The sequence below is a fragment of the Hippoglossus hippoglossus genome, chromosome 14, assembly GCF_009819705.1.
Source record: "Hippoglossus hippoglossus isolate fHipHip1 chromosome 14, fHipHip1.pri, whole genome shotgun sequence".
NCBI classification, from domain to species: Eukaryota; Metazoa; Chordata; class Actinopteri; order Pleuronectiformes; family Pleuronectidae; genus Hippoglossus; species Hippoglossus hippoglossus.
Window position 1 is genome coordinate 24,471,390 of NC_047164.1, and position 25,730 is coordinate 24,497,119.

Below are 25,730 nucleotides of genomic sequence, written 5' to 3' on the forward strand. Positions count from 1 at the left end.
TTAGAATGTTAATACACCTGCATATAAGTTCATAAACATGAAATCAGTCAAAAAACATCTTTGCTTTTCATTGTGCAGTATTAACTTAAATCTGCGCTTCCTTTGGTCTTCCTGCAACATCTTCCTAACAGTTTGATAACAGAGAGTGCTCCGAGGAGGTGTGAGAGGAAAACAAATCCACTTGTACACACTGCAACTCATTGGAAAAGTGCGAAAAGTTCATGAAAACATATCAAAAGGACTAACTTTGGAGATGCGGATTAGGTGCTTTTGTAGTGATGACGGCTGGATGGGGAGACTTCTCAAAGGCCTGTTTTCATCTCCCATGGAACACATTGTTCAGCTGGTAGATAATAGTCAGATAAGCGCAATTGTGTTAGAGCTGCCAGAGCAAACAAATACATGCCTTCAGGAAACAGAGGGTTGCAGGTTTTTGTTTGTGAAAGTCGGTTCCCAAGTGTGGCAGGAGAAAAACAGTCAAATATTTTAAATTCTAAGTAGCTTTGCAGCCAAACTGAGAGGAAACTCCACCAATGTTGCTGTATAGACCAAGAGATGGCAAAACAGAGAACTCACACAGGAGAAAAGAGTGCAAACCGCCTGATGTACTTATAATCGTTGGCAGAGGTGAGATTAAGAAAAGAGGGGGAAATTATAGTACTAAGTGAGTAAGAGAGAGATTGACAGTATAATTATTGTAGGACAACATATGAACGTCACTTGTACAATTAGTTGTTGACATCTAATTCAACTGTTACTTGAGCAAAATGTTTTTCTTAAATGTATTCAGTAGTTGGTGAGGATTACATAATGCATTCCAGTTGGGTGAAGATGATTATACAAACCTTTTGACTGCAAAACACAAACCAGTGAGTCAAAAACATAATGTCAGACCTAATAAGGAAGGCCACCCGCAGTTCTTCTCTGCTTTATCTTCTACTATTTCCAGCTATTGAAGGGATAGTTATCGAAAAATGAAAACTCACTCATCATCTACTCACCACTATGCTGATGGAGGGGTGGGTGAAGTTTTCAAGTCCACAAAACACAGCAGTGTTTTAACTTCATTGTTGCAGAGGAAGCGACGCCCCGTTTATCCAGGAACATAAATATGAATTCAGCAGGTTTTTATAATGATCAGTTCTAAGTGTGATGATTAGAAAACATCACAGGAGCAGAGTCACTTGTTGACCAGCGGAGTAATGCACCTCAGTGCAGTGGAGTTGATTTAAGTTAAGATAAGATAAGATAAAACTTTATTAAACCACACACAGTTGTTACAGCAGCAGGCACATCAGAATGAGGTAGACAAGAGAATAAAAAAATTGAAAAACGCAATGGGTAAAAATTAAAAATTAAATAAAAAAAATGTGAGTATGTGCATCATATACACCTTTTCACTGTAGTGGTTTGTATGAAATGTTATAAGTGAAGTGCAGCGGCACAGGATGATTGTACGAGCAAGTAAAAATCTGTTTTGTGCATAAGAAAAGATTCTTGTACATAAGAAGAACATTGTACAACACAAATGTGAAATTAGTTATTTTCTGGTTATTTAAATTATATCGCGATATATACCGATATCTGGAAATGCATCTGGCCCTTCTGTTTGAGAACTGCGGGCGTTGCACCTAAATCTGGAGACACAGAAACTGAGACTTTCTGAAATGATGGTGTAGATCCTGATTGGTCTCACACGACTTTCAGTCCTGTGAATGGGTCTCCTGCAGACGTTGTGAGTGTATACATGACTGACAACAGGGGGTCACACATTATACAATCTTTCACCAGAAGGATCTCTGTATGTCTGGTCTCCAAACTACATTTGTTTATGATGATTAATGAAACACATACGAGAGGTTACACAGTGAATCCAAATGATTCTTCCTCTCTTCTGTGTAATTCTGCTCACAGAATAAGGAGAGGTGAAACAGTTCAGTGGATTTCACCTCACAGTTGTGTAGTAATGACATTATATTATTGATAATTACGTAAATAATGTACACTAACTTTTCTACTTTATGTGGTTCGTACTTAGCCTACTACTGAATTAATGCCTTGATACTTTGCATGAAATCAATATGTAAAAGTCTTGTCCTGGCTATCTGTTGGTGACTGCTGATCAAAAGCCGGTTTGGCTCGGTTCTGGGGCTTTGTTGGCAATATCCAAAACTCATGGGCGACTGGAAAATTGGGCTAAGACTCATGTTGTGTGAACTAGGCTTTACTGTCCGTAACAGTTCCATCTCTTTGTTGATCCAAGAAAAGAAATCCCTGCTCTTTCATTCACCATTCCTTTTCCTCGTTGCATCTAAGCAACCAAATGCAAATAGGCAATCTGCTTCCTGTTTACACTGGCAAGCACATGACCTGTGTAGGTGAATGGTCTTGTGATATGTGTTTTCAGGTGTGTTAGTATGGACACAGATTATTTCTGATGCGGAGCTAAAACGATTATGCCTCTATCCTATTACTAGTTATGTTTTGGCTGCTGCCACTCACCAGCAAATGCTACTAGTTATAATAGTTGATAATAAAATTGTTGTATGCCTTTGTATGCATCATTTGTAGCTATGATATTTTTTACTATTTTCTCCGCTTCTCCTTTGATTTTATGTGGAATCCAGTAAACTGGGCAGGAAACAAACAACAGCCCCTAAATCAAAATTGTCTTTTTATTTTCACAACTTTGTTCTTTGCACAGTGAATTTTCTTCCAGCAGCAGTTTCATAATTAGCCATCCAGCACAAATTTACTCAGACAGTTTGTTTACTTCTTGGTAGCTGTTGTTATGTGTTCAAAGATGATAAATTTAGCTGAGTCAGTGTGCTGAATTCCCATGTGACCTGTGTGTTGCATTACCAGCGAACTCAATGGAACTTTTTCATTTAACCACAACTAGTGTTGCAAACAGTATACACTGTTGTAGTAATTTGAAAACAGCTCTGTGCATGATTTCCTTGAAATACTAAAAATAATACTAAACACATTCAAACAAGTGTGTTCTTTAACTTTGAATAAACAGAACCACACTTTACTATCATGAGGAAAGGGAGAATACAGCAGTTTTTAGCTGTCAGACGATACAGATAATTTCATGATAATCAAATTCATGATAATGAATGATATGATAACTGATATTTGAACCAATAAACATTTGCTGTAAAAATGAACATCTTGGTGATGGAATTAAGAATAACACAACACTTAACTACTGATACATAAAGTATTTGGGCACCTGCTGTAGTGTCTGGGTGTTTCTAATTTTTTGTCTACCCCATGTATAAATAAATAATGGAAAGACCTCTTTGTAAAATAGACTGGAGTTAACTGGAAACCATGTATTTGCAAAATGCACAGAAATACTAATGCATATCCTGCTCGCCTTAAGATTTTCTTTTATATATTTTATTATTATCACCCCGTAACAAATGTATCCCCCTTCTTAAAGATATGACAGTAATGTTTCTCGAGTATATTTTGAATTACTTATGTTTTACTTATCAGAGTAATTTAACTTAATAACTTCAAGATTGCTTGGTTATTTTACTTGATAAAAATGTTTTATGAGCGGATTGTCTCATTTCCAGATGCTCACATTTCTGTTGCTGTTTTTTTTTTGCACTGTTATTATTTTTTTTTTCTTCATCACTGGGAATCAATAGCCTCTGTCTATTTAAACATAAACTAGTTCTGCTGAAGCATCCATAGATCTCTTCTTCTTTTTTCACTGTTATCACACACCATTCAGATCTGCTGGTTACCTTAGCTTAGCTCAGTATGTCTTGGATCAACAGTTGAACTTGTGTGTTGCAGCATAGATGACTGTGATACTTTCCTTCAACACGTAGCTAACTCACCACAGCTGCTCCAGTTTATATGTTCCATTGCACCTGTTTACACAGTAGCCTTTAGTGTTGACAGGCAGTTACACATGATGTGTGTAAGTCAGATAATACTGTGGACAGGGCATTGCACAAGACCACCGAGTGGTGACTCCAGACGGAGTGACGGCTGCATCAGATTTATCAGATTCATTTAATTGAATTCAACTTAGTAGTAAATTGACCCTGTTTATAAATCAATGTTAGTGATGGCAGAGAAGAATTCTGCTGTGTCATGTGTGGTTTGTTTTAATACTTTGCTTGATTACACAGAATAAACTTGTAATAGAAATGAATGCTTGCTATAAGTAGTTAATGATTTGCTATCACTAAACCTTGCTCCAAGACAAGGAAACATATAAAGTCAAGCCTGAGAATAAGCTGCTGCTGAATTTGTGCCTTGTCTTTCCTCATCACTCTGGAATGACCAGAATTTGAAGCGCTTCTTGTTCAGCCTGTTTAGAGAAAAGCTCAAAGAGAAAGAGTTGAAGCGTGAAGACCTTAGTGTCCTTCCACTCTGCACGGACCTCCATCCATCTTATCTTCACTCCTTTTCTTTCTCCTCCCACGCTGCACATGTCTGGGCTGTGCAGCCATAGCAACTACTCCACCTTAGTGCGCCCTCACGTGAGTGGACAAAGGAAATGGCATTGTAGAGCACAAGGAGCACTGACCTTAACCTACCAAACCCAAACTCTTGCACCCCTGCCATCAGACTTAATGAGAGGCGTGTTTGAAATGTGATGTCGCAAAATTTGAAGTGACAACGTAGCTTGGTGTACCTTTATTCACTTTGTTCATACCCATCAATTTGAAGACACTTATAGTTAGGAGGAGATACACAATCTAACCACAGTCGCCTTCAGGGTGTCTGAAAACTCTGGGATCATATATTTAGCTTTACTCCTCCATTCTTTCTGCCCCTCACCACTGAACAAAGGCTCCAGATCAAGTGATTTCAGACTACTCATCAGATACAATTGAGAAAATCTTATGAGACAGAAAGACAGCTGTGCTGGAATGTGTATGATTTGATTTAAGCTCAACACAATAGTATGCAGAGCAGTCAAAACTGTGGATCTCTTGTAATAGAACAGTATATTTTTAATGATTGTAACAATCTGATGTCTTGTGTCTTGCAGTGTTGGGTACAAATACAGTGACTGCTTTGTATGGAGAGACCATTGTTATACCGTGCAACAATGGAGCTGCGGTACCAGAGGATCTAATGTTCATCAAGTGGAAATATGTAAGTAAGACACTTGATGACTCTCAATATAGTTTGTGAAGAGTTTAGGTTTATTGAATGCACACTTTCGTAAGCCAAGACATTCTGGGACATGGAAGAAGAGGAGTCGGACAATATGAAGTGATCTTGTCTTAGTCTTTTCTTTGCTGTGTGTGCCTCAACATTGTCAATTTGTTCCACTTTTTTTCCTTGAAGAATTAGGTAAACTAAAGATGTATACAGGTTTTGCATTTTTAACTTTTTCTCGATAAGTAAGTAAAGTTTAGTATAGAGCATTTCACAGAGCAAAGTGCTTCACATTAATACAATAACACCACAAAAGTTAGAGGTGTGAATCTTCACTAGCCTCACGGATCAATTCGATTTTGATTCACAACGATTTAATGCATCTTGATGAATCTTGATGTGTCACTTCCTCAATTCTCTATATTACTGCACATGGCTACTTTTTCATCAATTAATACACTTATTTTTAAGCTCTCCACATTTATTTGACATGCCCTGCCTGCTTGTAGTGTGCAGGAGTTCTATAGTCCAAGCAAAATGTATGTTGCTGTGCTGATGCACCTGCAGCACTGCTGCCCTAGTTAACCAACTGTGTAAACATGACCTTACAGTAGGAGGGAGTGAGTAATATGAAACTATGAGTCATTTCCTGTCTAGCTGCCATTACTCTTATTAGTGCTGTGGCTGAAGAAGTAGAGATGCCTATGTAACTTCAAGGCGAAACTTCAAGCGATAAATTAAACAAAGGAATCCCGAGTGGCCTTAAAAAAACATTTAGAATAAACAGAATTTCGGTATCCATGTCTGTGAGGGAGTAAGTTAAAAGGCACAAGTACATTTGGGTGGATTTTGAACATAAGGGCTCTATTTACACAAACATGACAAAAAAAAACAAAAAAACAACCAAACAATGAAGTTCAGGCCCATAAAAGACGTTAACAAAACTGATTATAGTTGTATGCAAAAACAACAAGAACAATCCAACTGACCTAACACACAGAACAAATGGCAAATACACTGGCTGATCAGAGTGATTCAACACAAAGTGGATAAAATAGATCACATGAACTAACAGATAAAGAAACAAAACAGGGCAGTTGGTCTGCAATTTGAAATACAAATCGTATTAACCAAATACAGAAACTCTAAATACTAAACTTAAGACTAAGGAATTACACAAAATATCTAAACTAAATAACCCCAATCCTCCTTGACGACCTGAGGGGTCTTGATGCTTTATCGCAGTATAGTTCAGAAATGTTAAGATAAAGATAAAGATGAACTTTATTGTCCCACAGAGTGGGAAAGTTGTCTTGGGCTCTTTACCCATGCTGTGTGTGCAGAATATGTTTCATTAACAATCGTGTTGGCTTGTCCTAAAGTAGCGTGTTCATAACAAGTCTGCAGGGATATGTGCTCTTTAATGCAGATGATTTTCCATGCCGAATGAATCAACCGGTACAGTTTGATATTCAACTGCGCAGAGAGGTTATCCACCCAAGCTGTCATTCCGTGCCGGATTAGGCTCTTTAGGACTGCCTGATAAGAAATCAGCATACATCTTTGGTCAAAGCCAAGCACTTTTAGACAACAATAAAATGCAACCTTTGTTGTAATCTGCTGCAGAGACTATATACTTAGTCTTAGTCATATTACTTAGTGAGTTGTCAATAAAAACACCAAGATATTTGTAGGAGGAGTATTTTGGCCATACACCATTCAGTGCTTTGTAAAGCAGCAGCAGTCATTTGAGGTCAATTCTTTTACTCAGCAGTGTAAAGATTTAAAAACTGGAGTAATATGATCCACTTTTTAGTGAGGATTGGAGCAGCAGCGTTTTCAATCAGTCTGATCTAACTTCTACTGCAGCTGTGTGGCTGCAGGTAAAGCATTTTCACTAAGATCAGGAACGATGAGACATTGTTTTTCATCTCTTGATTAATATTTGTTCACTGTAAGGCATAGTATGGAGGTTTGTTGATTGACGGGTTTAATATTGTGTCACTCTGTTTCAGTAAACTGTAAAAATAACGGAGAAATGAGAAACAGTCATTCAGATTTCCAGAATCAGTAGACCTTTGTGTCATCTGTGTCTTCCCTGTGACCTCATGTTTTAGGAAAAAGACGATGGCACTCCTGGCGATCTGTTGGTCAAACAGGCCAGCAATGAACAGGCTACAGTTCAGGCCACAGATGATTATGCCCGGCGGGTCAGCATAGATAAAAAGTCCAACCTGCTCATCACCCAGGCCACACTTAAAGACCAGAAGACCTTCACCTGCATGATTGTGTCAGTCAACAACATCCTGGAGTTCCCTGTCCCTGTTGCTGTCCACAGTATGTATACAATTCATACAGCACACTACAGGGTTTATTCACAGGATTTCTCTTTCTAGTTTATTTTATTTCTGTTTTATTTTCATTGATATAAAAAAATAATAAAAAAAATTCATTGACATGGTCAACATCAAATCATTTTTCCAGTATTTTATGTATTGGTTTTATACTGATCATTGGTTTTACAGGGCAAATATTTAGTCCTCTTCAAATAAATGAACTCATGCAGGTTGATCCGTTGAATGGAGAACAATTTTGAGAATATAACCACGTTACAAGCAAGTTTGGTGTCATGAAGTCATTTATGTAAACAGAAAGCCATTAGCTTGACTAATAATCCCAAATAATTTATATTTTCCAGCTTATTCAAAGATATAAGGGTGACATTTTTTTGCAATTTAGTTAACTACCAGGTAAGTTTTAATTAAAACTCAATGTTATCCACTATGTTTTTTGTGCTTTTGTTCCATTCTGTGCTTTAGGATATATGATTCTGAATCCAAATTTCACTCCCAAAAACGGGCCATGTGTCACTTGCTAATGGGCTTTGTGAGCTCATCCGTGAAATAGGACATGAAGAGAATAGCTCAATAGGCCTCAGAGAGTATATTAGGTTAGATAAAAGGGGACAGGTTGAAATTATATCCTTCAGCTTGAATTTTAACAACCCAATACATTTGCAGCTAAGCACTAACTTGGGCTACAGTATCTACTCACCAGCTGCTGAACAATGTCATTGAAATGTTGGTTTGTTTGTTCTCACTGTGCCCCTCAGCTCTGTACATAACGGCAGACATTTTCGACACAAATATAGAAAAGGAGGAAATATGAAGTACATTTTACAGATTCTTCCCAAGTCATATCTGTGCATTTCTGAAACACGATTTTCTGCATCTGTGTTTCCAGAGAAACCGTCATCTGTTCAGATTCTGGACAAGGCTGAAGTACTTCAGAGGGACAAACCAACAACGGTAAGTTTCACCCCAGTCTTTACATTGTAGTGTGCTGTACAGTGGACTGAAGCACACAAATTTGTGTGTATGGGCAGTTTTTTTATGAACAGAATGAGGTCCTGTAATTCTATGAACTAAAAGTTAACGTTTCTCCAGTCAAGGAACTGAGAGATTTCTGTTGTAGTTGAATATTGCTCCACATGTCACATGAAAACCAGCTGAGAGTGTTGCATGAGTTCGCTCTATGGTCCAGGGCTGCAGGGGCCCACAGGAAACTCGCATGTTGTATAGTTTACAAAGTTCAAGCAGCCAAAGGCATTAGAGGACATCAAGAGAAAAAATGAACGATGATTGATGATTGAAGATTTGACAATTTTGAAAGTGCAGATCGTATTTATGTGAAATGACTGGTCATCATGGGCGCCTGGTTATGATTGATAATGGGGTGGTAATTGGCAAAGGGAGTCCTCCCCCAGTAAAATATTTCTTGCAATTTCTACACCCACTAAACTGCACTAGTCTGGATTAGGTAGACTCGGGCTGTGGAAGCCAATATGCATCAACAGCAGTATGTAGTAGATCAGCACAGGGAATGATTAAGTCTGTTTCATTTTTGACATCATATTTATGCAAATATTATGCTGTGTAAAATGGTAGTCGGTTGCTGGCTGCTAGGCCATCGTTCAAACTATTTTATAAATAAAATATTCTAATAACATATCACAATATGTGAAATCACCCCTAGAAAACTAGCACCTCTCATGTAAGAACATGAGAAAGTAATGATCCTAATGAAAGCACAGTGCAGAGCAGCTGGAGGAAAGGAGAGATCATGACATTTCGTGATGTGTCCTCTTAGTTAAAAATAACTATATCCAAGGTCTGACTAAAACAAAGAACTCTGTATAAGTTAAATAAGTCACAAGACCAGTTGATTGTTGATTCAGACACTGTCAATTTTAATAGTAAACTGAATGAATGTCAAATCAGTGTGGGGAGCACTGACCACTGTCATAGACTGTTTGTAAATTACAGTACACCAGTATTAACAGAAACAGTCTATGATACTTAAAAGTAATTAAAATACTTTAAAGAACTTTCTAAATGAAAATGGCATTCATATTTGTCTGACTAAGTGTATTAATTAATGTAAAAGCAGCCATGTGCAGTTGTTTGCAATTGACGATGTGGTACATTGAAATGCATCGATGCATCGTTGTGCATTCAAATCGTTGACTGCTTAATCGTAATCGAAGTGTAAGGCTAGTGAAGATCCACGGCTCTGATATATCTCTATCACTACTGCCCTCTTCTGTTTTCTATTTTCTGTCTACCACCACTATGTTGGTTAGCCAGCAGCTGTTTGTCAGTCTGGAATCTGAAGTCCCACAGGATCTTAGCTCTGTTGTTCTCTGTTGGGTACCTCCAATCCATACTCGGCACAGATGTTCCTGTACACTATCCCAGCCACTTCGTTATGCCTCTCAGTGCACACTGTCTCAGCCTGCATCTTAACGTACATGCATATGTCACTAAATATGCTGCTGCAGGTGAAGTGCAGCCAACAGCATAAGTATATGAAGTTGCATTAGGTTGAAGGATAGTTGGACTTTCTTTAATTCAATGTAAAAGGTATGTGAATAAAAAAAATCTGGTTGCGGACATTTTTTAAAAAATATATTGAGAATACAAACAAAATCAATCATCAGTAGCATCACAGAATGTTGTGACTTTATAATTAGAACTCATTACCCTAAACTGGCATGACTGTAATAGATAGTTGTTTATAATGTGTTGACAGTTTGACAGTATTTCCTGTCGTGATAGTTTGATATCTTCTTTCTTAAAGGTGGATCAAGACTTCACTCTGCTATTTGATGATACGATTACATTGATCATAGATAGATTAACACTACCTGTGAAAAAAATCTGTCACCAGTTTTTAAGGATTGTTGTAAACTTAGAACTAACAGGACACATCCTGGCTGTTAACACATATACATAAATTAAGGATTTGGCTCTCAAACAGTATAAAGTATTCCTCTGGCTAAACTGTGCCATAGTGACTTTAATGTGGAAATAAATCTTTCTTAATAGACCTTTTATATCATTTTTACTTCTCATGTTACTGAACAGACGCTCACCTACATCATTGTGGTGTCAGACGCCTCCTTCTCTGGCCCAGTTGTGATAAGTCAGTACTTATGCTGATCATTTTCCAGTGGGGGCCATTACTGCTATTGAGCTGCAGTTTAAGAAACGCTGTGGTGAAAGATGACTGAGCTCAGTATGGTTGCCATTAAAATGCTTTTAACTGACATTAACATGAAAAAACGCATATGTGTTTGCTTCAAAAAGAAACTTACTGAGATTCATAGAGTTAAACACCTGACCCGTGCCAGGAAGTCTCTACTAATGTTGCTGTTATTTTTATTCTCTGAAGTTTGAGTACATATATATATATATATATATATATTTTAGGGGTGTAACGGTACACAAAAATCACAGTTGGGTACGTACCTCTGTTTTGAGGTCATGGTTCGGTACGTTATCCCTACAGTAGAAACAAGTAACAGAAAACATTACACAGATTTTTTTATTTATTTTTATTCAACCCTTGTTAACTATGGCTGTGTCTTTCTTACCTCAGTAATTTTTACAAATATAAAATAACAAAATAAACACTCATAACTAAATAAATAAAAATAGTAAAATAAATATCCATTAAGGTGCAGCATGTAGAAAATTGACAGTACTGCATAGTTATTGTATTATCAATATTAAATATATGTATTTTCATTTTTTTAATAAAACAAATGAACTTGTCCACATTGTTTACAGAGAGGGTTTGATGCCCTGCTGGTACTAACTGTGTCTCCTGCTGTGGAGAACACTCTCACGCCAGGGACAGAGGTTTATAAAGGGCTGGTATGATGTGACTTGCCGGCTGAAATGCGGACGAGTGGGAACTTCATAACGGGGCTCGATTACTTTCAGTATGTGTTTGAACCCTGCGTTCTCAACAACAGAGAACTGACGCATATCCGCTGCTATAAAAACACACATATGACGCTCGTTGTTGCTTTGACACGGTCTGAATTATTTTCAAGCGGCGGGGAGCTGAGTTTCCACTGAACACCTTTTTGCTTGTCCCACTAATGTTAGTGTTATTCCCAATGTTCTACCAGCTACATATCTGATAGCAGGCTCATGGGAATGTTTGTGCCAAACGTGAAATAATTCCCTCAAGTACAGTCAAGCGGTTTCGGAGATATTGCATTCACAAGGTAAAAAAATTGCTTCGTGAGGTCACCGTGACCTTGACCTTTGATCTTTGACCACCAAAATCGAATCAGTTCATCATTGAGTCCAAGTGAATATTTGGACCAAATTTAATGAAATTCCGTCAAGGCATTTTTGAGATATCGCTTTCACGGACGGACGGACAACCGGAAAACATCCGGCTACTGGCTTTCGCCGGGGCGTAGGCATAACACTTTTGAAAAGCTGTGGGCTGCAATGTGCATTTTTCCACCGCATGCAGTATATACACATTTAGTATGGAGCAAGTGATTACTTCTCCCTCTATTGGTATTCCCACCAATTCAGGTGCTACTGAACAGCTTTGAGCATTTTGTTGTGAGCAGAGACAGACAGGCAGAGTTGTAGGGAATAAGAGTGAGAGAAAAAGAGCGATTGGAGGAGAGGGATTTTAGTTTTATAACTTGCACAGAGGGTAGTTGAGGGCAGGGCTGCTTGAGACTCAAGTGGAATTCCAAATGATAGGAAAGTGGAGTATGCACAAAGCTTGACCTGTCTCATTTTCATTGGCTTGCATGTACGTATGGGTACAGATGTAATTATGCTGTGAAACGATGCACAAATTAGACACATTGACTTGTTTGTTACTTCACCAAAAATTCGTATTTGTTTGTTTATTCAAAGCAAAACATTCCACAGCTACTTTCTTTTCTTGACAGTCACCATGATACTTGTCAGTGATGACACACAACACCACAAGTTTGTTATATTCAGGTTCACCCTGACCATGAACGGACCACTTTTTTTTGTATTTATGAATTGTCATGTGGGCTGTGTATGGTCCCGGGGCCTGACGTTGCTGCTTTAACACCTATATTGAGGAGTCTTTAAATATAAATCCATCTGTGCACATAAAGTAACTGTATTACATGAATTAATACCCCTTCTAATAAATGTTTGTGCTTCTACTGTAGGACCATTCTGCTTCTTGAAATAGGTCACGTTTATTGAGAGGTGCAGGCTGTAGTATAGGATATGAAACCAGGCTTTATCAGAGAAGGAATGTGCTTGTGACTCACTCCCTATCTGGTTCACACACAGCATATCTCTGCTACCTTTGTTGACCTTCAATCTTGAAGATACAGGAACGAAACAGGGAGAAATTGTGCTTGTGAACACAAAAAGTAATTCATTGCTGAATGAGATAGTTGTTTGCCTTTTCTGGCAAATATCCAACATTCTACTCTACTCTTGGTAGAGGCATTACATTATACATCCCTTAGGACACAAGTAAAAGTTATCTGACATTGGTTTTACAGTGAAGCAGATGTGTGCTTATATTATTGTGTAATTTTTCTTCCACTATTATTTTTGCCAGGGGGAAATTGTGTTGGTAAAAATATTTACAAATCTGTCCACACTGAAACCAAGGATAATGTTATATTGATGTCTTCTTGTCCATTTTCAATTCAGAATAAAGGCTTATAAATATAAGAGCATGTTTAATATTGTTCAGTTAATAAATAACAAACATCATCACATCCTCTTGCATTGGCCTCTTAGCATTTTCAATTAAATGACAAAACAGCCTTTCCATTTAACGTTTACTTCCCTTTGTATGTTTACTCAGGTGGGAACGTGTGTTGCGACAGATGCGAACCCTGCAGCTACGATTACATGGACAAAGAATGGACAGCCATTGGTAGTTGATGGGAAAGGTAACATATCTTGCTGACACACAGAGAAACTACCCAACATTCACACAGACAGGATTCTGTCATATGGAGATTCCTCTGGGAAACAAGAGTTTATGTGCAGTGACAGAAGAGTAAGTGTTGTCTATTTAACAAGATAATAGCTTAAACAATAGAAAATGGAAATCCATTATTTACTGGTGTTTACTTGTCATCCAAGTAGACCTGGAACGGAGTGAACATTTTTCATCGTGATTATAGTGTTATCAAGGATATCCTTATTATCACAGTACTGTTAACATGTACTGATAATGTTCAAAACATAAGGTAAATAATATATATATTAGAAATAAAAAAATAACATTGCATCATGCAATATACAGAGGGAGGTTTTACCTTGCTAAGGAAGTTATTTCAGGAGACAGCAAATGTATATTTCCCCCTGACAGCAAAGTAGACTAACTGACTCAAGACTTGAGTTCAATGATTTACTGAACTTCAGACAAATACGAACAAAGTTGTCATGATAACACTGGAAAATCCAACAGAAGAATGAAATAAAAAGGTTTAAACCGCAGTGTGTTCTCTACCATTGTCTAGAAAGATACCAAAGAAAAAGCCTCTCTATTGCGTTTAGTTGTCATAGTGGAGTTTGTCTCTGCTCTCTGTGTGTGGGAAGGGGTGACGCACACACACAGAGCAGAGCGGAGGAGAGACAGGTCAACACATTGTAATATTAAATGCTGACATCGACCCCAAACGCCTGAGAGTCAGAACAAAATACCAACTTTTGTTAAACACACACAATTTGCATTTGATAAGGGATGCTAGCAGCTGCTAGCTATGGCCAGACCACGAGCAGCTCTCCTGCTTTTACAGCTGCCTCCCTCTCTCTCTCCCTGGTCCACCCACCCCTTTACAGCACAATTCTGACTTTGCCATCCGAAATAAATGAGGGAGCTTTTTCTCTCCACAGTCACCAAAGGTGTCATTGTGGGAACTGTTGGGTTTCTCTTGACGTAACATCTAAAGTGCGTTGAGATAATGTATGTTATGATTTGGCGCTATACAAATAAAATGAATTGAATAAATCTGTAGCTCTGACACTACCTGCCACTCCATTCACCACATTTTTACAACAAACGCACGGTGCTTGTTGGGCCTGTGTCTTGCCAAATCTGGGTGATGATGGACAGTATCAACCAAATCACCTCAGTAATTACAGTATTAAAGATTGAACAAGGTGTAACCAACTGTTTAATCCCTACAGGCAGCAGTGGACTGCTGCTGAGGCGTTTTTTTCAAAAAGAAGTTAAAATCCAGAAAAAGCCAAGTGCTGCAAATAGATCTAGCAGCAGTAACTGCAAACAACAGAGAGGAGGAGCAGAGATGGTCAGGGACCACAGCTCCCAATGAGACCATTACTAACACCAGACAGGTCTTACAGCAGTAATAGACAGAAGACAACAGGAAAGAGACTGAATTAATTTAGCAAGACAGCGTTTCATCAAAGATTTGAATATGCTACTTTAGTTACTCGAAGTCTTTGTGATCAACTCAGATCTACAGAATTTTATGACAGAAACATCTAGTGAAGGAAGAAAATGCCACTTAAACTCAAAAGTCTGTGCATGTGCATGTTCGTCATCACCCTGTCTCTGCCTGTACAGCCACTGTGATCACCCCGAGCATGAAGCTGGATCCAGCCACAGGCCTTTCCACCACCTCCTCCATGCTTCAGTATGTAGCCACCAAGGAGGATGTTGGCGCAGTGTTTGCCTGCATGGCCACACATGAGAAGACCAATCAGGAGACGGTCCTGGAACCTATTCCCATTCACTGTGAGTGAAATCAAATGCAGTCCATAACTGGATGCATCTTATAACAAATTTGTTGGTTAGTTTGGCTAGTGGCTTAATTGTTTGATTGAGAGATGTTTAATAATTATTTGTTTAGGATTAACATCACTTGTAGGTGCTAAATACACAAAACAACGTGTGTAATTAGTATAACTGAGCCTTTTGTATGTATGCGTGTTGAGCTTGTAAGCGGGACAGTCTACACACATGGTTCATGATGAAAGATTATTTGATTGTTACAGATAAATAAATAAACATAAAGTAAACATTGCTTGATAGTTGAATTGACCTGGTGTGAAGATGACATATTAGAAAGTGCCTGTGATTGACTCATGCTACCTTTTTTTTCATCTTCCCTTTTCCCCTAAATTGATCACTTAACCTCTCAGATCCATCAGAGAAGGTTAGCCTCCAGGTTATGTCCAAGAGGCCCATTGTAGAAGGAGATAATGTGACGCTGAAGTGTCACGCTGACGGCAACCCTCCACCCAGCTCCTTCTTCTTCCACATCAAGGTCAGTCAGAGGCCAAACGTCAGCTGAGTACTCTGGCATTTCTTAACCCCACATTGTTACCATGCATTATCACAAATAGTATCTTCTTCTGAAGTTGACTTGAAAACTTAAACTTAATGATGATGTTGAAAATTCAAGAGCTGAGACTTTCAGTTATTGCTATGTGATTTTGAAAGCCTTCAATCTGACTTTAGGTGAAAACAATATTTCAAGTAATTAATTGGACCTCTACATTGCGTTCTTTCTCTAAGAAATGGCTCCTGTCTTCATCCCTGCTTCTATCTTGCTTTTTTTTATCATTTCCTGATATTCTATTAGAATGACAGACGCTTATGGTACCTCTCTCTTCTCCATGCTCCCCATTCTCTTATCTCTCCACCAGGGCAAGAAAATACTGGTGGAAAATTCGGACAACTACACTTTGGTTGCCATCAACAGAGAGGCTGCAGGCGAATACAAATGCACCCTGACTGACAACGAGAAACTGGAGGCCTCCCAAAGCATCGATGTTGGCTGTGAGTACTCGTGACATATGCAGTGACTTAGCATATTGAACCACAGCACTGCTGTATTCCAGTTAAAAACCTCTAACTGCTGTCCTGGCTTTCGCTTGAGCCAACAAATGGCTACTTCTCTAAAATTCTTTCCACCTTGGTTGAAATTTATTACAAGAAATTTCCATTCACTGTAAATAAAGTCATGCAAGCAGAGTAATGGCAACCGACTTGATACTTTGAGAGCCCAGCCTGGCAGGGTGGCAAAGCATGGAGTGCCAGGCAGGGAAATGGAGAGCTAATAAGAAATTTCTGACATCGAGTGAGCAAAAGTGACAAGGTTTTTGGGCGGTAATTCATTTCTTCCAACTGCTAAGCTGTTTCCCAGCACACCCTCAAGTAATTTCTCCTTGCTTCCCAGGTGCATGTTTCTGAGTCTTCAGAACAAATGGGCCCTGTGATTGTCAAACAGAACAAGCTTGATGCATTTTCCCTCCTCGATGTCCCATATTGCAGTTTCAGTGCATTTCACATATCTTAAAGAAAGAATAGTTTTTTCAGCTCCCAACTTTTAAATTGAGTTTGTGACTGAGGAAAGAAAAAACAATAACTCTCTAAATTAGACATAGTTAAAGATATTTTTGTGATGGTTTGTGTCTCGAGGGAATGTGTTCACGTTGAAAATGAAAGTAGCTGGTTCTCTGGCTAACTGATTAGCAGTTACATAAATATCCTCTGACAACTAGCAGTAAAACATCACCACCTCTTTGTATGATATGATTTCTTTTCTTCTTGTCCTGCCACAACTGCCTACAAAAGCAGAAAGTTCTGCACTGAGATATATCGAGTTTTCTAGCTTTTGGAACAGTGTATGTATACTCTGAGTATAAAATTGGCTTCATCTACATTCACAGAAAGAAGAAATCAAGGTGACATTGGATGAGTAATGTATTTTTAACGTGCATTTCCATGCATTTTTCTTAAAATTGGTGCCAAATAGAAAAAAATGTAACTGGCCATATTTATAACTATCGACCCAAAATTAACACTGTAGGCAGACTAATGATTTATACAGCCTTTGTAAAGGAACGATTCTGTCCCAAGCCTTTTGATCTGTATAAATGGTTGATCACTATATCCGTGATCACTATATCTGGTGTACACCGTAATGTTTTCAGTGAAAACAAGTCCTAGAATTCTGTCGGGAGGAAGCACGAAATTTGACGGAGGCAGCTGCCTCGCAATTCTCTATTCAGGAAAATCCCTGTTGAGAACTTGCCTTTCACTCTTTAGTCTGTGTAGTTATAAATCAGAATCCGTTGTGCACTAGAGTGACAGTCGTGCGTGAAAATGTACTCCAGCTAACACCATAGTGATAAGATCAGCACAAAAATTAAATAGGTTCTTCCCTGACCCATACCCCAACCTTTCAAATTTTGTGGTGATCCGTCCAGTAGTAGAGTAATCTTGCTAAGGCAGTAAATATAATTATGACATTTGTACCACTTATGTAATGGTGTGCTACTGTGGCTAGGTATTCTATGAACATTTTTTAGTTACTGAGATAGCATGATGGTGCATGTAGTATCAAGTAAAAGTAAAATACTCTTTGTATGTTCATAGTCAGAAAGGAAGGCTGGGGTTCTCACTAACATACTTGTTAGTACATTTAATGGAGCTGAGTTTACTTTGTCAAACATTTTAACAGCTCAGCACAAAAATCAATCTTATAATCAATATCATCAATCTTACATCCAAAATTCACTTAAATAGTAGTAAACAAAAACACATCACAGGAGTTTTTTTCCAGTTTTCTCTACAGTCGCCAAATTGCTGCTTGAATAAAAGTTTGAACTAACAATTTAGTAGCACTTAAATGGCACTTACTCATAGCACTTTGTAGTTTGGCTTTCTTGAAGAAATAGTACTTTCTTGATTCTTGTTGTTCAGGGTTTTGTACCCTCATGGTTGAATGCACTTATTGTAAGTCGCTCTGGATAAAAGCGTCAGCTAAATGAAATGGAATGGAATTGTGGGAACTGTTGGCGTTACAATAAGTTTCACTGCTGACTTTGAAGTAGCTTCTTTTTATCTCTTTACTCTGATTATTTTGGCGTTTTCTATTATAACAAAAATAATGGCACCAATGTATTGCTACTTTATGGTTATCGGAGAAATTGATTTGTAATTCATAAATGCTATAAAAAGCTCTTTGTGCTGTTTAATAGTCATTCCAAGTGCACACAGTGAATGATGAGATGCTACTTTCTGTCAGAAATCTCACAGGCAGACACTGAGGACCTCATTTTATTAATCACATCAGAGAGAGAATCTATGCATCACAGAACTAAAAGTGTATGAATAGTGTAGTAGTAGTGTGTGATGCTGGAGATTTTGTTTACAAAGGCTAAAATTAACACTTATTGTGGGAGGAGTCCTCTCTGACTTTTTGGAGGAGCCTCTGTGGAACAGTTAATAACTTAATTTTACAATAAGCAGTACAACTAATGAAATTGAGGCTTATTCTCTAGGGTTATAGTTTGCAGATTTAGTCTGCATTTGGCCACAAGTTGTTATTTGTATCATATCTTCTTTTGCCCTTTAGAATGCACATGAGAAATAATGTTTTAGCAGCCTGCTCCATCATCCTGGCAATTTTCTGCAGATCTGATCCTGTGTACGTTGGTAATAAGCTTCCCACCTCCATGAGGAGAAGAATTCATCTGTGGCACTAAGGAACGGAGATTGAGCTTCAAATAAAAATTGACAAAACTGTAATTCAAGGTGTCACCTTAAAGCTTGAAGACTATTTCTAATAAGACTCTACTCAAACGTCAAAGGAAAGTTCATTCATATTAAGATTTAAAAAAACTGAATGAATGTTGTCAAATCTGTTTGTTTTTTGTTAATTAACAGTGTGTTTGAAATGGTGTTTGATAGAAACCTTTTAGGTCGTGAGAAAGGTGACATAAAAGCTGAGCCTTCAGCAGAGAATTATGTCTGAAAGTGGACCTTGTGACATTAGGGTTGAATGAGTCCTCTTCAATGTTAAAGCATTGTGTTGGTTTTCCTAATTAGAAGCAGCAAGATGAATAGACACTGTGCTTACATTCCATTGATTCGTCCTCCCTTCTTGAACATAGCATCTCTTACAAAATATGTTTTCGGCCATTTTCAGGCAGTTGTCTAATTGGATAAAATCGTTAGGTAAAGACACTTAGTATCCAATAGGTCAAATTTCAGATTCAACATGACATCAATCTAACTAACTCAGGAACTGAGGGGGGGGACTGTGAACATTTTGCAACTGAACTGGCTGGTGGAGGCAAACAACCTCGTTGTCATAATACTTGTTCTCTCTTGTTTTCTCAGACCTTGACCTGAGTCTGAGTCTCACTGGGAAGGTTGACAAGAGACTAGGGGACACCTTGTCTGTGAAGATGGAGAAGAACAGCTCAGGGGATGCCAAAGTGTCTTGGACAAAGGTAAAGGGTGCTGGAAATGGGTTGTGTGAAACAGGCTGCCGTGAAACATAGGAAATTAAAGAGTTTGAAGGAACAGCATGTTTGTTAAACTGTCTTGTCGTCTCCTCAGCCAGTAATAAAACCTGACAGCAGAAACTCACTGTTGTGAATAGTAATCACTGATAATTTGTTTTTCCTTCAAGTCCTGAGGAGCATAATGGTAGTGTCAAACCTTTCATTTTACACTGTGTGTTTGACAGATAGCTTAGCTTATACTACCTATGCTACATTTATAGACTAAATGGTGGATTTTTATAAACAAAGGTAGGAATCCTAGTAATCTGGATAATATATGGGGTAAATGTAATGCATAACATTTAAAACAAAACATAAGGAAAGTGCCTGGATCATTGTAGCAATAAAGTAGTATACACTGCAGATACAATAACACTGGACATTAGATTAGAAGAGTGTCTTCGTCATGTTGTCAAGTAGATTTCAGCAGCAGTAGTTGCTGTATCTCCACAATTATTTCTGAAATGAATATTCCTCCTCCCCTGAAAAGTGGCCATAGAAAAGAGATGGATAGATGAGTCTGACATCTGGCATATATGGATTTATAGGATGTCCTTGTCAAGGGCCAGGGAAAAGCCAATTTGTGTGTTGCCGTTGTATCTCCATTGCTGACATTGTGTCTGGTTTTCAGAATGGAAAGGCAGTGAAAGAGCCGGAGTTTAGCAAGTTGAGCTATGCTGATGCAGGACTGTACTTATGTGAGGTTTCCATGACCGGCCTCACGCGCCGTCAGAGCTTCGAGCTGGTCGTAGAAGGTGGGTGTGTGTAATTTTGTCTGTGTCCTTCTCCTCGTTTGGCTGTAATAGTAAATAACTTGCTCTTATATTTAACAGCACAATCTTCTCTTTTACAAAGACATTATAATACTTGAATTATTAAAAAAGAAACATTATAAATCAAAATTAAACCACGTAACATTTTATAATAATTTGAGGCATACACTGACCTGACAAAGTGCATTAAATAGTCAAAATTGGCGGGGTCTCTGCGCTCCTGAATACACCTGTTTTTCTGGAACTAATAACATTCTGCAAACCCAGATACATCACATTAAACATTTGTGTGTGATAAAATGTTACATCATAAGTAAATAATGTGTTTACATCAGGGAAGCCTGTGATCACCAGTCTGACCAAAGTCCGGGCTATTGATGCCGAACACAAAGTTCTGACCTGCGAGGCTGAGGGAGTACCAGAACCCAGCTTCCAATGGAGTGTCAATAACACTAAGGTAAGTGTCGGTTGCAAATGTGTGTGTGTGTGTGTGTGTGTGTGTGTGTGTATATTTGTAAATATGTCTACGTTAGTTATCTTGAATGCAGAGATGTGTAAAATTGAGCTGGTGGTGGAGGAAAAAAGCTGCAGCAAAAGCAACTAAATTATCCAAATTAAGAGTTGCATGATTAAATTGTTCTTCAAGGATCCTGTCAGAGTTCACTTTTCTCCTGGAAATAATGTAAAGAGATCTCCTACTGAGGTTTTCATTCATCTATTAAGACTGAATGCATAGGGAAGAAATGTCTTAGCAGATGATCTTTTCTGCTTTTGAAGCAACCTAATTGTCCTGCAGGTGAACACTTGTAGCAGCAACATTCAATTTAATTCAATTCAGTTCAGTTCAGTTCAATTTGTTATGCATCAAATCACAACATATACAATCTCCAGGCACTTTGCGTATTAACGCTGAGACCTTACAATATTGTAGTGTTGACATTTGTAATATTTTTCTCCCGATATGTCTTCCCATATTTTCCCATATTTTTGGCGTATTTTCCCCAAAATAATTATATTTACCAGAAAATATAATTTTTATATAATAATAATAAGAATCTTGTATTTCCATGAATGTCTTTTTCTTGCTCCTCCAGGAGGAGAGCTCCTATATCAATGGCAAGGCTACCCATAAAATCACTGTGGTCCCAAACATGAACCTGACTGTCAGCTGCAGTGTCAGCAACAGGCTGGGAGATGACATCATGACCATCAATGTTTCCTCTGGTAAGATAATACTTGTCTGCAAGGTGGTCGGTTGGTTATATTTTCCTATTTGTGGGAAATGTAGTCAAGTCATGTCAAGAAATATTTATTATCCCTAAGGGGCGATTTGCTTTACAGCCAGTGCAAGACAAAAACAGACAATCAATAAATACAATGCAAATGAAAACAATATAAAAATATACAAATCACAAAGAGTAATTTAAAAGGCCAATGGCAGCAGGGACAAATGAGTTTTTAAACCTGTTCATCCTGCATTTAGGCAAAGAGAATCCCCGACCAGAGGGAGGCAACACAAACTCCCTAAACAGTGGATGACTCGAATAGGGCGATACTGACTTATAAAGATGAGGAAGGTCATCCAGAGAGGAAAAATCAGTCAAATGAAAGTCATGCTTTACTCTGGATTCCCCCATTGGATGTATGCACATATGACCATCTCTACATCAGTAGCAGCTCAACAAACAAGCTGCTGGTGTCATGATGGTGGTATTGCTGACAGTGTAACTTAACAGGGATCGTACGAGCAGCTTTCAGCTGCAGCTTAATTAGTGGAGCCTTGTTTTATTAGTGACGACTCATTGTAACACTTCACTTCTGACTCTACAAAGGAGACATTACATTTTAGAACATCTAAAGAGAGAAAACACCAAACAAAGTCTCTTTCAGGGTCATCTAAGGAGATACGATAAAACTTTAAAGAGTGACACAGTGAAAATCAGTTATTTTACCAATTTAAATTAACAGGGTATAGCAAAGCTAATAAGAGTTAGAACATTTTAGGTGTTGTGTTATTGAAAAGAGATTTATGGTTAACAAATGTAAAAAATTATATATAAATTTTAGCTGCGAGGAGGCATGACATTTATGCAAAATATACAGAGGAAAATAACAGAAATGATTTGGAATAATGAATAGACCAGATAACTATGAGGCGTGATTGACATCTAGAATTGTTTAAAACTCAGTTAATCTGATAGTGGTGAAAACAATCAGCTATGAGTTCACATTTTTTGTCCAATCACTTTGTGGTGCGAAGAACAGTTGGTCTGATGATGATGATGATGATGATGATGATGATGATGATGATGATGATGATGACGACGATGACGATGGTGGTGATGATGATGATGATGATGGTGACAGAAAAGCTAAAGAACTGATTTATGCAGCTTTACACCCATGAAGGAAGTTACTCACTGCAGATGTTTGAAGACTTGTGATGCTGGTTTTCTTGCCTTTATTTGTAGAATACATTGGCAAACAGAATTATACTATAGAAAGATTTAATGATCTAATAAATGAATAACGACTACACTCCAACAGTGTCATTGGTTCAGGTGAAATGTGGTGCCTGGTGTGCATAGCTCTATGAGTCCAGAATAGATTTGTTTTTTGTTCAATTTATCAGTATAAAGAAGAGTAAAGTTCAATGGAAAGTGACATTAAGGAGTCATTTCTTCATATAGGATAAGTTGATGCACACGGACTAAAGAACCAAATCATACCACGTTTTGCACTTTATGGATTCTATTTAAACAGGTGTGAAGAGGTTTGAGGCTTTGTGGTAAATAGTGCAGTAGTTAAGTGAAATCACAACCAGAAGTAGGCTGCTGTTATAGGCACTGTTTCTTGGATGTGAAGAGACTTGAAGTTGTTTTTTTCCTCCTTTTGAAACACTGTATAACCCTTTGTTTCATTTCCTACAATAGTTTAAACCTATTCTCAACAGTCATTTGCTGAATCAAACCACTGCAGAATGTGCTTATGTAGAACTTTTATTTAAATGTGTGCAGGGAAACCAATTACACTAAATCCTTACACTTTACCTACTATAGAGACTGGGATGGGGGAAGAAACAAAAGCAAAAAGAGTATGTAATGAAAGGCCAGAGCTGTCAAACACTAAGCTAACACTGAATGCCAGTGTGGTATCATTTCATTTCATGCATACATGCTGTGCCATTGCTGTTCCTTCTCATTCTTTCTTTCTGTCTGTGATAATCCTTCTTTTGTCTCCCTCCTCCTTCCCTACTTCCTTGTTTGGCTGGATTTACTATGTGTTGGGGTTCTAAACCTGCTTTTTTTTACCTGTCAGCTGCAGTCTCAGAGACAATGTATACTTATACAGGCATACCATTGATGAGCAAATTAAATTGTTGCTTTTAGTTACTGTATTACTGTTTTCTTACGTTTGATTTCATCTTGTCAGGCTGTATCTGGCAGAATCAGTGCAGAATCCAGTATGACAAACAGAATATGTATGTTTTGTTTGTCTTTTATTTTTGAGTTCTAATTTATTTATGTTTGATTTCAGTTTTTAAGGAGGAAAGGGAAGAAAAAGGTAAGATTTTGTTTTTCTTTGCCCTTATCCTTTATTTCTTTTTTGTTAATGTTAGTACATAATCTGACAATACTATCACTCTCTGCTCTTGCATTAACTGACCCATATCCATCACTTCACATGCAGACTGTGTCTGATCAGCCACCCTCATCTTATCTTATATCTTCATTATGTGTCTTCAAGCGGGCTCACTCATGCAGAGGAAATCTCAGAGGCTGATTAGAGAAATTAGAGTGTCTGATTATTATTTACCCACTGCAGATGAATTTGCTAAAAGATGAAAACACAGTTGTCAGACCAATGTATGTGGCACAGTTACTGCCACCATCTGAACTACACATTGAATGTGGATGTTGGACTACAATTGATTCAAAGTACATTGAATCAATTGGAAGTGTATGATAATATTTTGTGCGGTAGTGAGGTGTGTGGGTATGAGAAGCATCTTCAGTAAGTGTCAGGCCCAAGACAAGAGGCAAGACAGGATCCCTAAATGAATGGAAGCATTCTCAGCTATAGTAAGGAGTCTAACCCTAACACCATGAAACAATGTGCATGAGAAAATAATAAGCATAAGAAGAAGAAGCCCAGTCGTATGCTTTGAGAAGTTATTGAGCACAAGTTTAAAAAGGAATCAGACGGGGAAAGACAGTAGCCTGGCTTGTTTGCCAGTGGAGACTTCATTTAGTTATAGTCTACAACAAAAGGCCTGATGCACTCAATAAGCTCTCAGGTTTCATTGAAGCCCATGAAGCAGCTGATAACGTACATCACTTGTTGCACATCATTCAGCGGGCAGCTAGTTAAGACTCAGATTTCTTTCCTGTTGTTTTCCTCGTAAAAACCAAAACGTTTCTGAGGGATTCTGATCAGAGAACATTTTCAAAAAAATGAGGAATGTGCTGGAATATATATACAGTATTCCACACATACACATGGAATGCCCCTATGTTACACATGAAGACAGAGTGCTCAGGGTGAGATGAGGGATGGTGAGTTGCACAGAAACATTCAGTAGAATGATATGTGTGATTGCAAAGTGCACAAAGGTGATGGAGCAGAATATCAGTTAGCCTAACATTCTCACAGTCATGCATTTTCTCTCCCTGTGTCTCCCTGACACACTGATATAATGCTGCTCTTTTGAAGGAACACACACAAGACAGTGTCTCCTCCAAAATATCCAACGTTTTACTGTGAGCTGCTGATGATCTTACTTCCCTGGAATATAAACAAGCTCCACTGGTTGTTTTAAAGTGATGGTTTTAATGTTACTATAGTGATAAGACAACACACTGCTGTACTGTAAGCACAAGACAAAGAAAGAAAGTGTTGTGTGATTAAGAATCAACCAATGAGGGTGTTGCTGGAATTTATATAGTGCAGAGGTGTTTAGACCTGAGCTAAAATGTTAGTACGGAGCATCTCAAGGTTATGGTTCTCTGTTCGAACACTGTGTCAAGTGTGTGTGTTGCTTTCTGTTTTCAGGCTCTCAGGATGATTCAGACGACCAGTCAAAGCTCATAGTGGGTGTTGTAGCAGGGCTCCTCATAGCTGCTGCAGTAATTGGACTAATCTACTGGCTCTACGTGAAGAATGCAAG

The 25,730-nt window shown here is 38.1% G+C and overlaps 1 protein-coding gene and 1 long non-coding RNA gene across 8 annotated transcripts in view; one reads left to right on the plus strand and one right to left on the minus strand.

Moving 5' to 3' along the window:
• Positions 1–25,730, plus strand: part of alcama (activated leukocyte cell adhesion molecule a) — a 62,133-nt gene that overhangs the window by 32,288 nt on the left and 4,115 nt on the right. For 3 of the 7 annotated variants that reach the window (XM_034606990.1, XM_034606989.1, XM_034606991.1), the window contains exons 2-14: positions 5,024–5,133; positions 7,257–7,476; positions 8,383–8,447; positions 13,321–13,408; positions 15,055–15,225; positions 15,633–15,757; positions 16,140–16,272; positions 19,624–19,736; positions 20,422–20,545; positions 20,899–21,020; positions 21,658–21,787; positions 24,101–24,127; positions 25,616–25,730. In XM_034606990.1, the coding sequence (XP_034462881.1) occupies positions 5,024–5,133; positions 7,257–7,476; positions 8,383–8,447; positions 13,321–13,408; positions 15,055–15,225; positions 15,633–15,757; positions 16,140–16,272; positions 19,624–19,736; positions 20,422–20,545; positions 20,899–21,020; positions 21,658–21,787; positions 24,101–24,127; positions 25,616–25,730 (1,543 nt within the window). The remainder of the gene's footprint in view (positions 1–5,023; positions 5,134–7,256; positions 7,477–8,382; positions 8,448–13,320; positions 13,409–15,054; positions 15,226–15,632; positions 15,758–16,139; positions 16,273–19,623; positions 19,737–20,421; positions 20,546–20,898; positions 21,021–21,657; positions 21,788–24,100; positions 24,128–25,615) is intronic. The other 4 variants (XM_034606993.1, XM_034606992.1, XM_034606994.1 and 1 more) reach the window with 3 other exon arrangements.
• Positions 1,895–25,700, minus strand: LOC117774518. Its single transcript, XR_004616097.1, has 3 exons — positions 25,582–25,700; positions 11,300–11,310; positions 1,895–1,907 (listed from the first exon to the last, which is right to left on the minus strand). It is a non-coding gene; the product is annotated as an uncharacterized LOC117774518 (long non-coding RNA).